At 31.1% G+C, this 15,084-nt stretch overlaps 1 protein-coding gene across 1 annotated transcript in view; it reads left to right on the forward strand.

Moving 5' to 3' along the window:
- The first annotated feature begins 4,654 nt into the window (after nt 1–4,654).
- The window catches only part of LOC123653382 (nuclear receptor-binding protein homolog), a 110,208-nt gene continuing 99,778 nt past the window's right edge, over nt 4,655–15,084 (forward strand). Inside the window, exon 1 of the mRNA XM_045589371.1 lies at nt 4,655–4,927. Within this exon, the coding sequence (XP_045445327.1) occupies nt 4,802–4,927 (126 nt within the window). The 5' untranslated portion in view covers nt 4,655–4,801. The remainder of the gene's footprint in view (nt 4,928–15,084) is intronic.

The following is a 15,084-nucleotide window of genomic DNA, read 5'->3' on the forward strand; positions in this document are numbered from 1 at the left end:
ACGGGAAGGGAGCGTGTGGCTATATTCTTTCCTGTCGTAACCACACAGCAGATTAAGTATATTAAGTGTATGTATCATATTATAAAATTATCAAAACAATAAAAGACACTTGCTATTGTTATCGGTACGGTAAATGCCCGTATACTTTATACCCATATCTTGCTGTAACTGAAAGTGCGTCACTCTCATTGTCACTGCTGTTTCGTTGTTTCAACATGACTCTTCCCATATTTTCGTCCATATCACGCGCCTTATATCGTTTATTAAGGGTCTACACTACCTTAGCTCGAATTCAGATTTCACCCGTACTAAATACACATGAGAATTGAGAGCGCTTGGTTGTTTATCGCGCGAATTATATGTATTTTCTCCCCACAAACATTACCAATAGTTATTTTTTCAAAACCGCAACATATAAAATGTTCAAGTCCATAGCTTCTATATTTACTGAGATATTACGGTTTTAATACAAAAATAGAGGTAACTTTGCGATTTTTTTGTATCGAGAAAATTTTACGGAATCGTGTTTTCGAAACATATGAAAGATAGTTTATGTCCTGAACTTTACCATATATAAATTTCAAACTTAAATATTCAGTAGTTTGGAAGATATGGACATCCTGCCGAGTGGGAAATGAGCAATTTGAGGTAGCATACACTCTTAAGAGCCATTTCACAATTTTACGCTCTGCAAGTTTAGGTAAATTTGGTCGCATCGCGCGAGTCGTACGAGCCGCGCGATCTTTGTGCTAGTACGTATAGTGTGACAACCAAAAGACCATCGTGATCATTTTCTGATGTATAATAAAAATTATAACTATGGTATAAAATGTTTTTTACATAATTAATTTGTTAAAAATTTCAAGTATGTTATATAACAACAGTCAATAAATTTAAAATAAAATAAAAAAAATCAATTTTATGAAACAATTTTTTTAAATTGATTTAGTTTTTTCAGTTTACGAATGAATCTAATATTTACGATATGAATAAAAAAGCATTTAATGACATCGACACCGACAAACATATTAATTAACAAATAACAAGACAAACAGATTGAAATGCCTTTCTGTATTGATAGTGTGAGAAAAGAAAATTAAATTATACATTTGTTTACAGAAATTATCATTATATTATTTTACAGTCATTTTCGTAATATGTTTATTTTATTTATATTTTATTATGAAAGTATCAAATGCGTTTTATCCGCTATAACAACAGGCGCTTGGCGCGTGTGAGCGAAAGAGACGGCTGCGCAGAATTTGGCGTGGACCTTACCTCTAAGAGCGCTAGCGCTCGACTGATTTACCGGGCTTGATGCGTGGCAATATATACTATCTTTTTATTATTTAATATAAAATGTGTTAAAAATAATTACATCTTTTAATTATTTTTTTTGTATTCCTTAATGATGTAAGTTTACTTTGATGAAGATAGTTCGTTAAAATTTCTTAGTTTTCTAAGAGAAATATCGCTTTTAAAATTGTACTTATTTGGAAAATATTCGTAACTTTAAAATTTTTTTATCGTTTAATAGAGATACAAATGGAATAAAAATCTATGATAGTGGACAACAAAATTATATTCCACATATTATGATATTTTTTTAAAATTGTTTCAACGTAGAGGTTATTGAAAAGTAGGACTTCAAAGTATACATTGCGACCGTTTACCCAGGGAGGAGGCTGATGAAAAGGTTAATAATTTTATACACATAATATAAATCAAAATTCTGATCTGACTATGGACTACAACAAAGGTTGCTCTATTATATTTCAAGAATATAAATTACATTATTGCATCCAACACTGAGATTAACGACATCAAAATATTACAATTTCGCGGATTGTTACCGATTTTTGTGAAATGGCTCTTAAGGTGTAAACTCTAAAAATACATAATTATTAAAAAAATCAGCATAGCGCATGGAATTCAGTAGAATGCGAGACTAAAACTTAACATTTGAGTTTGTAAGTTGCAATCTGATGCTGATAAATATTTAAATTCAAGAGATCGTACGGCGGAATTGCCTGGAGAGTAAATGTCATTAGCGGTAATGAGAGCGGTAAGGCCGACTAAGTTTTTGGCACTTGTACAGAAATTTATGAAAGAATTACTCGTATTTCAGTCGAATTGTTATTCTTTTATGTATGATAATTGTTCGCTCAACGCGGCTTTTATTCTTCCGTTTGCTTCATAATGTTACGTTTAAAAATTCGCGCACACGCAGTGGAGCAATATGCAGCATAAGTTAAGTTAAATAAAATAATGTAGCGTATATTCTTTCTGAGCTATTGTCAACATTCACACTATGGCTTGTTTTATTTATACTTCTTTCATCAGGAAGTGATTTTCTAGCATTGCTATTTTTTTTTTATTTCAGCCTTATGATGGATGGATTGAAAATGAGCCACTATGATTATTTCATTACAAATTTTATACGTTAGTATAATCCAAACTTATCTCATAATAAATTTTATTTTTCACACTAAACCATAAATTCAATGGCGAGGAAGCGTTGCAGTTTAATGCAGTTGATTCTGAAACTCGTATTTTTCCCATCACTCGGTTATGGGGTATCGTAAAGACGCCGTAAAGATGAATGTCACGTCGCGAACGAGCGAAGAGCAAGATGTTTGAAATTTATAGCGAACTGACTTAGATTGTCTTCAACCCACAAATTTATAGAAAGTAACTTTTGTAGACAATCGTTCTTGCGTTAAATACGTTGTAACGGGTGGTGTAAATAAAACAAACATCTGTTTCAAGAGAACCCACAAAGAAAAATGAATTGTTTTTTAATACAAAGCTATTAAAGTAAATAAATTTCTGATGTTATTTTCAAACGCGTCAATGCAGTGGTAACAATAAGTGGCTGGTGCCATAGGGTTTTCGGGTACAATCCCTACACATGAAATTATGTTGTTGGTCCGTGGTCTGAGTGATTATTTTATTTTACCACGAAATTAATTTTAAAAACAATTAGGCTCGATTTGAAGTCACAGTATCATATTAGTATCTGTAACAAGTATTATTAATTGTTTTAAAATCATATATTACCTATAAAATCACATTTATCTAATAAATTAAATTTATGAGATAAACTATAAAAAGTTTTTACTATACCTATTTTAATTCTAGTTGCCAACATTAACGTCGAGAAAAACTGAAGAAATAAGCTAGCGAACGTAACACTAGAGGTAGGTATATCCGTATTAATAACATCACAAAAAGAAGCTATAAAAGTACGAACTTTAGCTTTCAAAAACCATTCTAACAATTACAAACTTTTATATACCTATTAGCTTTGAACTTTCAGAACAAGTTTAAACAACAACTAAAAGTATTTTTATAAAAGCAGTTTACTCGGAAACTCTATAAGTAGTGTGTGATATCTTTATAATGAATAAATGTAAATCTTTTGCTTCTATGAACACTTATCGACGATTGTATTATTTGCATTTTCTTTATTTATTTTTTATAAAGTCTAAGTCCATCTCATGTTTTTTTTTTTCAGACCAGCTAAGAAGATATATTGATTAATATACTCGTAGATACGTTATGTACCTACTTTTTTGGTGTCGTAAGTATATAGTTATGTACAATTGTACACAAAATTGTCATAGTAGTAGTGTGTAGGATTACCTAAAAGTTAAAAAGCAACAAATAGAACATGCATACGCACTATATGTCAGCGATCATATAAAAACATCATACGGACGAAAACGTAAACTCCTTTCTTTTTGAAGTTGGTTCGATGTTTATTTAACTAATATATTTTGTACGAATGTATGTTACAGATTGAAATTATAAAGTGGTAATCAATGACGGAAAAAGGAACAAAACCAAAGTACCTAGTCAACACAACACACTTTCTTACCTAATTTGTTTCTTTTGCATGAATTACAGATCATAGTTTGTTCATATTTTATGTTAGTAACACCACCTAGTTATTTCAAGTAGATTTTATTAGGTAATACCTAAGTAATAATAAATGAAAACAAGAATGTCTCTTTCGTTGCGAAACTTAGCAGTAGTTTTGTAACCTGCTAAGAGATGTCGCTTTCATGCATTTTACAAGAAATTTATCGAAATATAAAATTAAGCAAGTTAATTAAACCTTGACTATATCACAAAAAGGCTATAATTACTATATACATATTAGATTTTTTTTATAAATATACTGACAAAAAAAAACAAGATATTTTTTTTAGATAATATTATATGTAAACATTTTTGAAACTTTTAGATAGATGGCGTAATTAAAAATTAATATTGTTATTTATATAATTAGTTAAGATTTTTTATTTTCATATATAAAATAATGCTTAAATAATAATTATTATTAACAGATAATCTATTATATTTATTGTTCTAATAATATTATGAAGAAGTAAAATAAATATGATTGTCTATGATACATAGAAGAAAAAAAAAGTAAACGTGTCTGTGGTTTTATATTTGTGTCGGATAGAAATACGTCGAGAGATACGCCGGCGAACAATTTATTTCAATTATCATGAGTAAGCTCACTAGACTCGCTGCGTTCTATTGCTTTATATAGAGAAGTCTTTAAACATTACATCTCGAGTATAAAAGGCTTTCTATTCTGTGTCGTGTAACAAATAATGGTTTGGGTTGAAACGTTAGTGACATCTAGTCTTGCAACCTTGGTTATGGTTACAAGAAAAAGTGTATTTTGAAAATATTTCCCTGTGTTTTCTACGTAAAAACATCAGTGAAGTATAAGTTGACTGTGCGGTGACCACGTTTGTTTTTGTGGTGTTGCGAAAACGGTGTTATGTCGGGCGGCAGGAGCATCGATAAGGAGCGCAAGTCGCCCAGGGAAAGTGGCGAGGATTCCGAAGATGAGAGTGAAATCCTGGAGGAGAGTCCATGTGGACGCTGGCTCAAACGCCGTGAAGAGGTAAGTACACATACTCATTTGCGACAAGTTGGTAATTCACGAATTACACGAAATGTAGGCCAGAACAAAGGTCTCATCAGCTGATTTACAAGGTTAACATAATTATATAAAAATAAGACGTAGTTAATTTGCTGCGAAATTATAATTCGTTAATTCTCTTTGTGTATTTTTAGAATTAATAATAATGCAATCTAAATTTTATGATATTATTACAACAATAAAGTGTTTCTGAGAAATGTGTATGGAACCATTCAGTATAATTAGATTTAAATTTTAAATCTTTATTAAATTAGGTGTTTGTATACATTAGAACGACTATAAAAAAATCTTGTAGATAGAAGTCATAGTAATTTTACATTTTGTGTCTCATTAGAAAAGTGAAAATATCCTAAATGTTTGTTCTATATAAGATAATAACATACATTATTAAGTAATTTGTACTCATATAAGTTTATTTGTAAAGAAAACTAACTTACAAATACTTTTTTAATAATTATATCTAGCAATTGTTTTGATTTGGTCACATAAGTTGTTTGCAAAAAAAAAATTAGGGAATAATCTGACCTACTACAAAAACTTTAAGGGTCTGTTACACCAATTGGTTGTATTTGACGGATGACTGTATCCGACAGTAAAAGATTTTGATTTTTTTTTACCATCGAATTATACTATATTTATGAGATATTTCTACTCGCATATATTTATCTTAAAGTTGTAGCTAATTAATTAGGGAGAACAGGTCCTAATGGGCTATCCTACCTCCTGCTGTCAAGTCTATTTGTATCGTTGTCCGTCAAATAGCATAATCCGCAACTGGTGCAACAGGCCGCCCTATGAGTATTTTATATCATTTTCTAGGAAGTAATTTTTTAATTTATTAATTTTATAATTGAACGTTTATTCTGTTTGATTATCCATTTATAAATTATAGACGAGGATAATTTAAAATACGTATTTAAGAATTTGATTATAACAGTTCATCAGCTTTGATGAAATATTTAACTTGGAATTAATAGTGAAAGTACGCAATACACAGTTATGTGCGGCCGCAAACTGAAATATTTTAATTAAAACAAAAACGACATAATAAATGATACAGTAGTAAAATAAAAGAATTTAAAAACATGTGAGAACTGTCACGTTTGTTTGCCAACCAACGCTGTAATATTGCTGTGTGATAATTATTATTTATTTTCGTTTTCTATATTATGTAAGGAATTTACGTCGGGAGTTTTTTTTTTTTATATCACTAGGTTGGCAAACAAGCATACGGCTCACCTGATGGTAAGCGATTACCGTAGCTTATAGACGCCTGCAACACCAGAAGCATCGCAAGCGCGTTGCCGACCCAATCCCCAATCCGCCCCCCCCCCCCCCAGGAGCTCTGGTCACCTTACTCACCAACAGGAACACAATACTGCTTGAAAATAGTATTATTTAGCTGTGATCTTCTCTAAGGTCGAGGTACTTCCCCAGTCGGGCTGCTCCATATTTTGAGCAGGGAATTCCTGCTGTGCCCTACCTCAGTTAAGTCAGTGAGTTATGTCGGTCGTCTAAATCTCTTAATATTTAGACACTGTAGGCATATGAGGAACCTCAATTAAATTCAATCTCGACCTAATAATAACTTCAGTATGTTAAAATTAAAATGTAACACTGACAAAATTGAAGTTAAAAATATTATATTATATGTATTTGTAAGTCGACTGATGATTTTTGAACATTTTTCTACATTTTAATGTCTCTACATGCTCAATGGTCAAGTCATAAATAACTAAATTTATTTTGTCTGGATCCTACTCATTACTGGAGTTTTCATTTGTGATGTGTGGAAGCATTTATTTCTAACAAGATAATTGATGACGTATTTATTGTGATTGTTGTGTGGAATTGACAAAGGCTATTGAAAGTTAAATTGTATTGTTGCCTTTCAGTCACTCAATTAGTTTAGCCTATTGAAGTCTACTGCTGGTCTCTCTATGTTCGCGCCAGACATCCCGGCTTCTCTTTCTTTTTTTTGTTTCCTTTAAAGATAAAATATAAAACTTATAGAATAGTTTTCTAAATAATGTGAAAGAAATTTTTGGCATTACATTTTTCTAAATATATTTGTTTATTATTAGAAATTTAATAATATTTTGATATATATTAGTAGTTATTAACTTAGCAATAATATGTTCATGGGTGTAATTAATGTAATGTCATATAATTTGCCTATTTTATAAGTCAATAAATTACATATTTGTATATAATATTCTAACACGTTAATTATACAGACATAAATAAATATAGTCTCACACCCTGTTTCCTCTTAGTAAAATTTACGTGTGTGTCCAATATCTAGATACACACAGCACACACAAGCACAATCACCCAGACCACAACTAACATTTGAAAGGCTTATACAAATGTTTTAAAGACAAAAATATTACATGAGACTGTCAGTGCAACAACCAAGTTTTGAGACAGCCATACACTTCTCCGTAGAATTTGTCTTAAGATTTACTAGTAAGCATGATTAAAATAATTTCTTAAGTGAGTTTTAAATCCGATTTTGATAACTTCGTAATTCATATTTGATATATAAATTATGGAAATTTTTTATTATAATATCTTACATACAAAGTTCGCATAATCAGAGTGACAAGTAGAATTCGTTTTATGTAATTTGTACATTATTTACACAGCAAAATATTGAAGAGATAAAATTTTTTGATTGTTACGTGCATTCTATGTTCTGATAACGCTGATAATATATTACTTCTTATTTTATTAGTTTTATTTTTTGGACTAATCAGACAGTCTCTTTTTTTATTGGTTATTAATCGTGTGATCGGCTGGTTGACCATGAGCAATTGTGGTCCATCTATTGTAGGTTGCAACTTCCACCGAAGTTCAGTCTGTTGATGTGTTGCAGCCAATCAGATTGACCGGCTGTCTATGTCATCGTATATAGGTCGTCATACTAATTTACTTTTTTACTTTTACGTTTTTACTACTTTTTTCTGTTATATTATATATCTAATATATAAAATTCTCGTGTTGCGGTGTTTGTAGTTAAACTCCTCCCAAACGGCTTGACTGATTCTCATGAAATTTTATGTGCATATTGGGTAGGTCTGAGAATCGAGCAACATCTATTTTTCATCTCCCTAAATGTTAAGAGTAGCCACCCTTATTTATTTTTTTAATTTTTAGATAAATTATTTATTCTTTATTTTATTATGATTTGGCATTGAAAAATACATACAACCCTAAATTTTCACCCTTCTACCACCAATCCCTATTTTTAAATAGCGTTTAGCGGCAAGACAACGTTTGCCGAGTCAGCTAGTATATATATATTTCTATTATAAACCTAAATAGATAATTATTTACAATTAAAATCTGTAGATATTATAGTTTAATTGTTTTCTAACATTAAACTTTTTAACAATGGTTTTATTTTTTATGCACCTTCCTAATAGTCATAATATCATATTTTGTGACCTAAACCTTTTTGTGTATTTGTATATAATAATATTTTGGTAAATAAAATAATACAAGTTGTCTACTACAGTAGCGTAATGATGTATGGATTCGTTTAGAGTTTGTTGTTTGGTCAATATTTATCATTATTAAGTAATATAATATAAAATGTATAATTTTGCATAAGATTTTTACTTTTGTTTAAAAAAAGAACGTTCTTTTGTATTTTAGTATAATTATATAAATATATTTTACAAATTCATCTGTTACTAAGGAAGACTTATTGCCAGAGTATAACTAACTTCCGACTAATAATATTTATGTACTTTGTTAAGTAATTGTACATAAAAATTGCAATTGACGACTCGTGGGCGCAGCGGTCACATCACTGGTTGTTGCGCTAACGGTCGCGGGTTCGATCCCAGCACATGACAATCATTTCTATTGGCCATATGTTTACCGTGGTCTGGGCGTTTGTGCTTGTGTATTGTGTGTGTTTCCGGACCCCCGACACACGAAATAGAGTACTGGTGGCCATTGAGTGTGAAGCGTTGTTATTTATTATTATAAAATAACACCCCAGACAAAAGATGGAAATTATACAATCATGGCACGTATTTTTTTTTATGTCACTTGGTCGGCAAACAAAGGTACGGCTCACCTGATGGTAAGCGATTACCGTAGCTTATAGACAACTGCAACACCAGAAGCATCGCAAGCGCGTTGCCGACCCAATCCCCAATCCCTCCAGGAGCTCTGGTCACCTTACTCACCAACAGGAACACAATACTGCTTGAAAACAGTATTATTTTGCTGTGATCTTCTGTAAGGTCGAGGTACTACCCCAGTCGGACTGCTCCATATTTTGAGCAGGAAATTCCTACTGTGCCCTACCTTGCTTGCAACCTGCACTAATAAATAGGCCAGTCAGAGTGTACTAATGTAAAGTACTGTACATTGTTTTCCAAAGTAAAATGTATTTTTATTACAAACTGCTATATTTTTACTAGCTTGAATAAAATAATTGCATTGTAATTTATATAATTTGAGATATTTTTTTTTTTTTTTATAAAAATTAGTCGTAATTTTAATTTAATTTTTTCTCCATTGTTCTCCATTTCTCCGTTGTATAGGCTTAAGTCTTATGGGAGGCGGGGGGTTATACTTTTCAAGAAATGCGTGTTTGAAAAAAATGCAGTATTGTTTAAGACAGATACACATACCATCGTAATTCAATTCATTTGTTTGTAATTTTTTTTTTAATAAGGTATTATGTATGTAAAATTGTAAGTTCACGTTTTCTTTTTCATTTGTTTAGAAAAAGCAGGTGTAGGTATATATATATTTTCTCCAAGAAATGTCGGCAACCCTAACTCTCTTATCTCTTATCTCTTCAACAAAATTTTGTAAGTTTTCACCGTTAAGTCGCCTTATTATCGCGTCCTATGTTAATACCTATTTATCAAGTCTTCGAATTTTTGAAACTTGTATGTATTGTACAATGAAATTTAATTTAAAAATAATTTTAATAAAAATAATTTGCATATTATTTGCAACTTAATCGTAACACATTTAAACAATTAAATTCTATTTTAGTGGCCAACCTTACCGTTCGGAGCGTACGAGAGTTAATTAAACAGTGATTACTTAGTAACGCGACTTTCCCCGTGCGCCCGCGCCGGTCACTGACCGAATGCGATTCGGCTCTTGCGTAATCACTGTCGCTTTCTAGGCCTCGGGTCATTTTTCATGGTGGCCCGAAACATCTGTAGTGACTAATCGTAACCATCTCGTCTGATAAACGCTTGTACAGTTGAAGGCTTACAATTTGTATTAATAACACACACATCATTTCCGATCCCGAGCTAATAAATTAATAAATAGTAGCCAGCTAGCCTATATGTTATCTATGTCTATCTATATCTATGTTTCATTGTAATCAGTTCAGTTATTGGGTTAATCCATCCAAATTTTCTTGTATAAAATTAACTGCGTCTCTTAATTTTATTCCGATCCAGACGAAAAATAAATAAATAATATCAATAAATCGGGATAGTAGTAGCCTAAGTACTATTCTAAATCTTTATCTGCCTACGCACCAAGTTTCATTATTATCAGTTTAATAATTTTAGCTTGGAAGAATAAGAAACATTCGTAATAATAATTGTATTTGCTGGCAAACGAAAAAAAAAAAACCGACTTCAATCATATCGACAAGTAATACAACGTAGGTCGACGAAAAAATAGTCAAGTACGCATACGCATTATCAAAGATTACTCCAAAAGTTGTTATCAGATCTCAATGAAATATAAATGAGATCACATGATAAACATCGGCTTTCGATTAAGTTAAAAATCATCAAAATCGGTACACCCAGTACAAAGTTATGCGGATTTTCGAGGGTTTCCCTCGATTTCTCTAGGATCCCATCATCAGATCCTGGTTTCCTTATCATGGTACCACACTTAGGATATCTTCTTTCCAACAAAAAATGAATTATCATAATCGGTTCATAAACGACAAAGTTATCCCCGAACATACATAAAAATATATACGGTAGAATTGAGTAACCTCCTTCTGTTTTGAAGTCGGTTAAAAATATTCATATATAAATAGTCGATCAGATTGCCGTTTTTGCTGTTATTATACAATCTATACATAATTTGAAAATAAAAAAAAGATCAGTCAATGTCAATTATGTGGCTGTTATTAAATATAACTAATTTGCATATTTATGTATCGAGCGTCCGAAATCCGGATTTGTTATAATGAATATTATCGATAAGCTTAATTTTTATTTCGATATAGTAACACTTTTGACGTAAAATTCTTGGCAATAAATATTAATTAAATTGCAAAAGATCAATTTGATTATGAACGAAATTTGGGTTCAAGTTATATTTAAAATTTACATATAATTATATTTTATGTGAAAATATAAAAGACGAATAAAATAAAACATGGCGAAATCTTATATATAAAATTCTGGTGTGTTAAAGTTAGTTAACATGCTCCTCCGAAACGGCTGGATCGATTTTTATGAAATTTTGTGTGCATATCGGGTAGGTCTCATGTGTTTTGCCCATAGTCACCACGCTGGGCCTTCGGGTTGGTGAACGCAGGGCTAATTTAGTCGCACTGAAGACGCTAACGCGGCCTGTGTATTTCAAAGCCTATCTATCTAGATCTAGATCTACTTAGATTACCCTAAAAGTATAGTACGAAAACTAGCTTCGGACGAGTTTGCTAATTCAACACACGAATGGTTCCGACCATCGTGTTATAGTATTCAACATTACATAATTGTTAGTATTGAATTTAAAAAAAGACGAAGAACCAACTTGAAATTTATAATTTGTCGTCATAGCGATTGTATTACAATTTATACTGTCGACCTATTACAGTTTCTAAATACAGACATATAGTAAATAAATAGTTAACAAGTGAGTACCTTCCAGTGCGGTACCAGCTTAGTTACCGGGTACCTAACTCGAAAAAAAAAAAGAATAATTAAGTCAATCAGAACAATATTGTAGAATTGCCTTTCTTGCAATTGAAAAAAGAACGACTTAAATTAAATCGGCCAGTAATACGACGTAGGTCGACGAAAAAAAATAAAAATTAAGTAAATACATATTTTTAGAGATAACTCAAAAAGAACTCATCAGACCTCAATCAAATTTAAATGGGGCCACATGACAAGCGTCAGCTTTCAATTAAAATATAATATAAATATATAAATATAAATATCTACACAATACACACACGGTCGTCTGTTCCTAAAGTAAGCAACATAATGCTTGTATTATAGATAACAGCCGACTGGTATATAGCTACATATATTTTTTTTCGATAAACATAATTATAAATAATACATATATAAATAAATATTTATATTACACCCAGACTCGGGGTGGAAATCGAACCCACAACCCGCGGAGCAGAAAGCAGGGTCACCACAAACTGCGCCAACGGGCTAGTAGTAAATAATAATCATCCAATCATCACCAGTAAAAAGTTCTATAGGTTTGACGTACCTAAAAAAAAAATCTGGAATCGGTTAAAATATATGCAAAAAAAGATAAATTAAGTTCGATGACACGGAGTTAAATATAAGCAAAAACCTTTCATATTAGAGAATATATTCCAGAATCGGCAATCGCCGTGCAAAGTGCAATAAGTGACGTACGTCGATTGCTAATTGCTCAATAACGACCGATTGTTTTCCGCGAAACCAACGGAACTGTCATTTCTTCGAATACGAATCTTGTCAACTCGCAAGTTTAAACATTTCGCAAAGATAGGGCTGCCAGGCGACCGGATATACCCGGATTTGTGCTAGGTTGAATCGTTTCTGAAAAGTATACCCGAACGCTTTTTGTATCACAAGATGCTAAATGACTTAACATAATTATTACTTATACATATATATGTATACTTAATTATTATAAATCTCAAATATTTACTTTTTCAATTTTATTAAAGTCATAGGTTTGGTATATATAGTTTTTTTTTTCTCAAGAATTGCTCGGTCCGTAAAACCCATGTTTGTAGAAGGCTCGTCCGCCATTAAAATTGTGTTATGGTGACCCTACACAACCCGCTAATATACCTCGAGACGATTTCTTCGTGGAAAAGCAATTAGATTGTCTCTTTGTTTACTTACGTGAATGTGTTTGCTTAAATTGTGCGTTTGTGTGTGCGTGTGAAAATACATCTTACTATACATGTTTGTTGATTCTTTTAAAAATGAATGGCCCGTACAATCCTGTTTATAAATCCTAACCTTTCATACCATCTCGTAAGGCATGGTCTATTTGTCGACACCAAATCTGCTGAAACTTATATCATATATGTTATAATGAAAGTAACTGAAGTAGGAACGTCAGATGGCCAAGAGTTTTGTTTTTTTTTTTGTTCTGTAAGAATTATTTATTTGAACCCATTAGACAAATAACGCTTTTATCATCGGGTATTAAGAGCCATTTCACAAAAATCGGTAACAATCCGCGAAATTGTAATATTTTGACGTCGTTAATCTCAGTGTTGGATGCAATAATGTAATTTATATTCTTGAAATATAATAGAGCAACCTTTGTTGTAGTCCATAGTCAGATCAGAATTTTTATTTATATTATGTGTATAAAATTATTAACCTTTTCATCAGCCTCCTCCCTGGGTAAACGGTCGCAATGTATACTTTGAAGTCCTACTTTTCAATAACCTCTACGTTGAAACCATTTTAAAAAAATATCATAATATGTGGAATATAATTTTGTTGTCCACTATCATAGATTTTTATTCCATTTGTATCTCTATTAAACGATAAAAAAAATTTAAAGTTACGAATATTTTCCAAATAAGTACAATTTTAAAAGCGATATTTCTCTTAGAAAACTAAGAAATTTTAACGAACTATCTTCATCAAAGTAAACTTACATCATTAAGGAATACAAAAAAAAATAATTAAAAGATGTAATTATTTTTAATACATTTTATATTAAATAATAAAAAGATAGTATATATTGCCACGCATCAAGCCCGGTAAATCAGTCGAGCGCTAGCGCTCTTAGAGGTAAGGTCCACGCCAAATTCTGCGCAGCCGTCTCTTTCGCTCACACGCGCCAAGCGCCTGTTGTTATAGCGGATAAAACGCATTTGATACTTTCATAATAAAATAAACATATTACGAAAATGACTGTAAAATAATATAATGATAATTTCTGTAAACAAATGTATAATTTAATTTTCTTTTCTCACACTATCAATACAAATAGGCATTTCAATCTGTTTGTCTTGTTATTTGTTAATTAATATGTTTGTCGGTGTCGATGTCATTAAATGCTTTTTTATTCATATCGTAAATATTAGATTCATTCGTAAACTGAAAAAACTAAATCAATTTAAAAAAATTGTTTCTTAAAATTGATTTTTTTAATTTTATTTTAAATTTATTGACTGTTGTTATATAACATACTTGAAATTTTTAACAAATTAATTATGTAAAAAACATTTTATACCATAGTTATAATTTTTATTATACATCAGAAAATGATCACGATGGTCTTTTGGTTGTCACACTATACCTACTAGCACAAAGATCGCGCGGCTCGTACGACTCGCGCGATGCGACCAAATTTACCTAAACTTGCAGAGCGTAAAATTGTGAAATGGCTCTTAATGTTGGTTTTAAAGGAATTTTATTTTTGTTGTAGATAAGTATGTTCCTTAAATTAATCTAGGTCATTGTTATGTAGAAAATTCAGAGAACACTTCCCACAACACGTAATAGGTACCTATATACCCAGTGTCTTGGCACGGGAACACTGGAAAAGCCCAATAAAAATAAAAATAAAAATTGAAGCGCCAATATTAAATTCTATACAAAATAAATTGCTGTCTTTTTATCTGGTCTCGTTTTGTTACCAGTTTGGTCTCAAGAGTAGTTCAGCTAATAATGGCGTCGTTCAAGTTGAAGTTCACTTCGTTTCCGTGTTTATTTTTATTTTTTAACGCGTTGTAAAATTATTTTTAATTATGTAATAATTTGCGTTAATTATTGCAAAAAAAATGTGTAGAAATAATTTAAAAAATTACCGGACTTTTATTAAGTCTTAATCAATATTAATTAATTGTTTTTTTTTTATTATTATTAAATTTTGCCGTTTACATCCATCACGGAAAAACT

This window comes from Melitaea cinxia, chromosome 5 (assembly GCF_905220565.1).
Source record: "Melitaea cinxia chromosome 5, ilMelCinx1.1, whole genome shotgun sequence".
In the NCBI taxonomy this organism is placed as follows: domain Eukaryota; kingdom Metazoa; phylum Arthropoda; class Insecta; order Lepidoptera; family Nymphalidae; genus Melitaea; species Melitaea cinxia.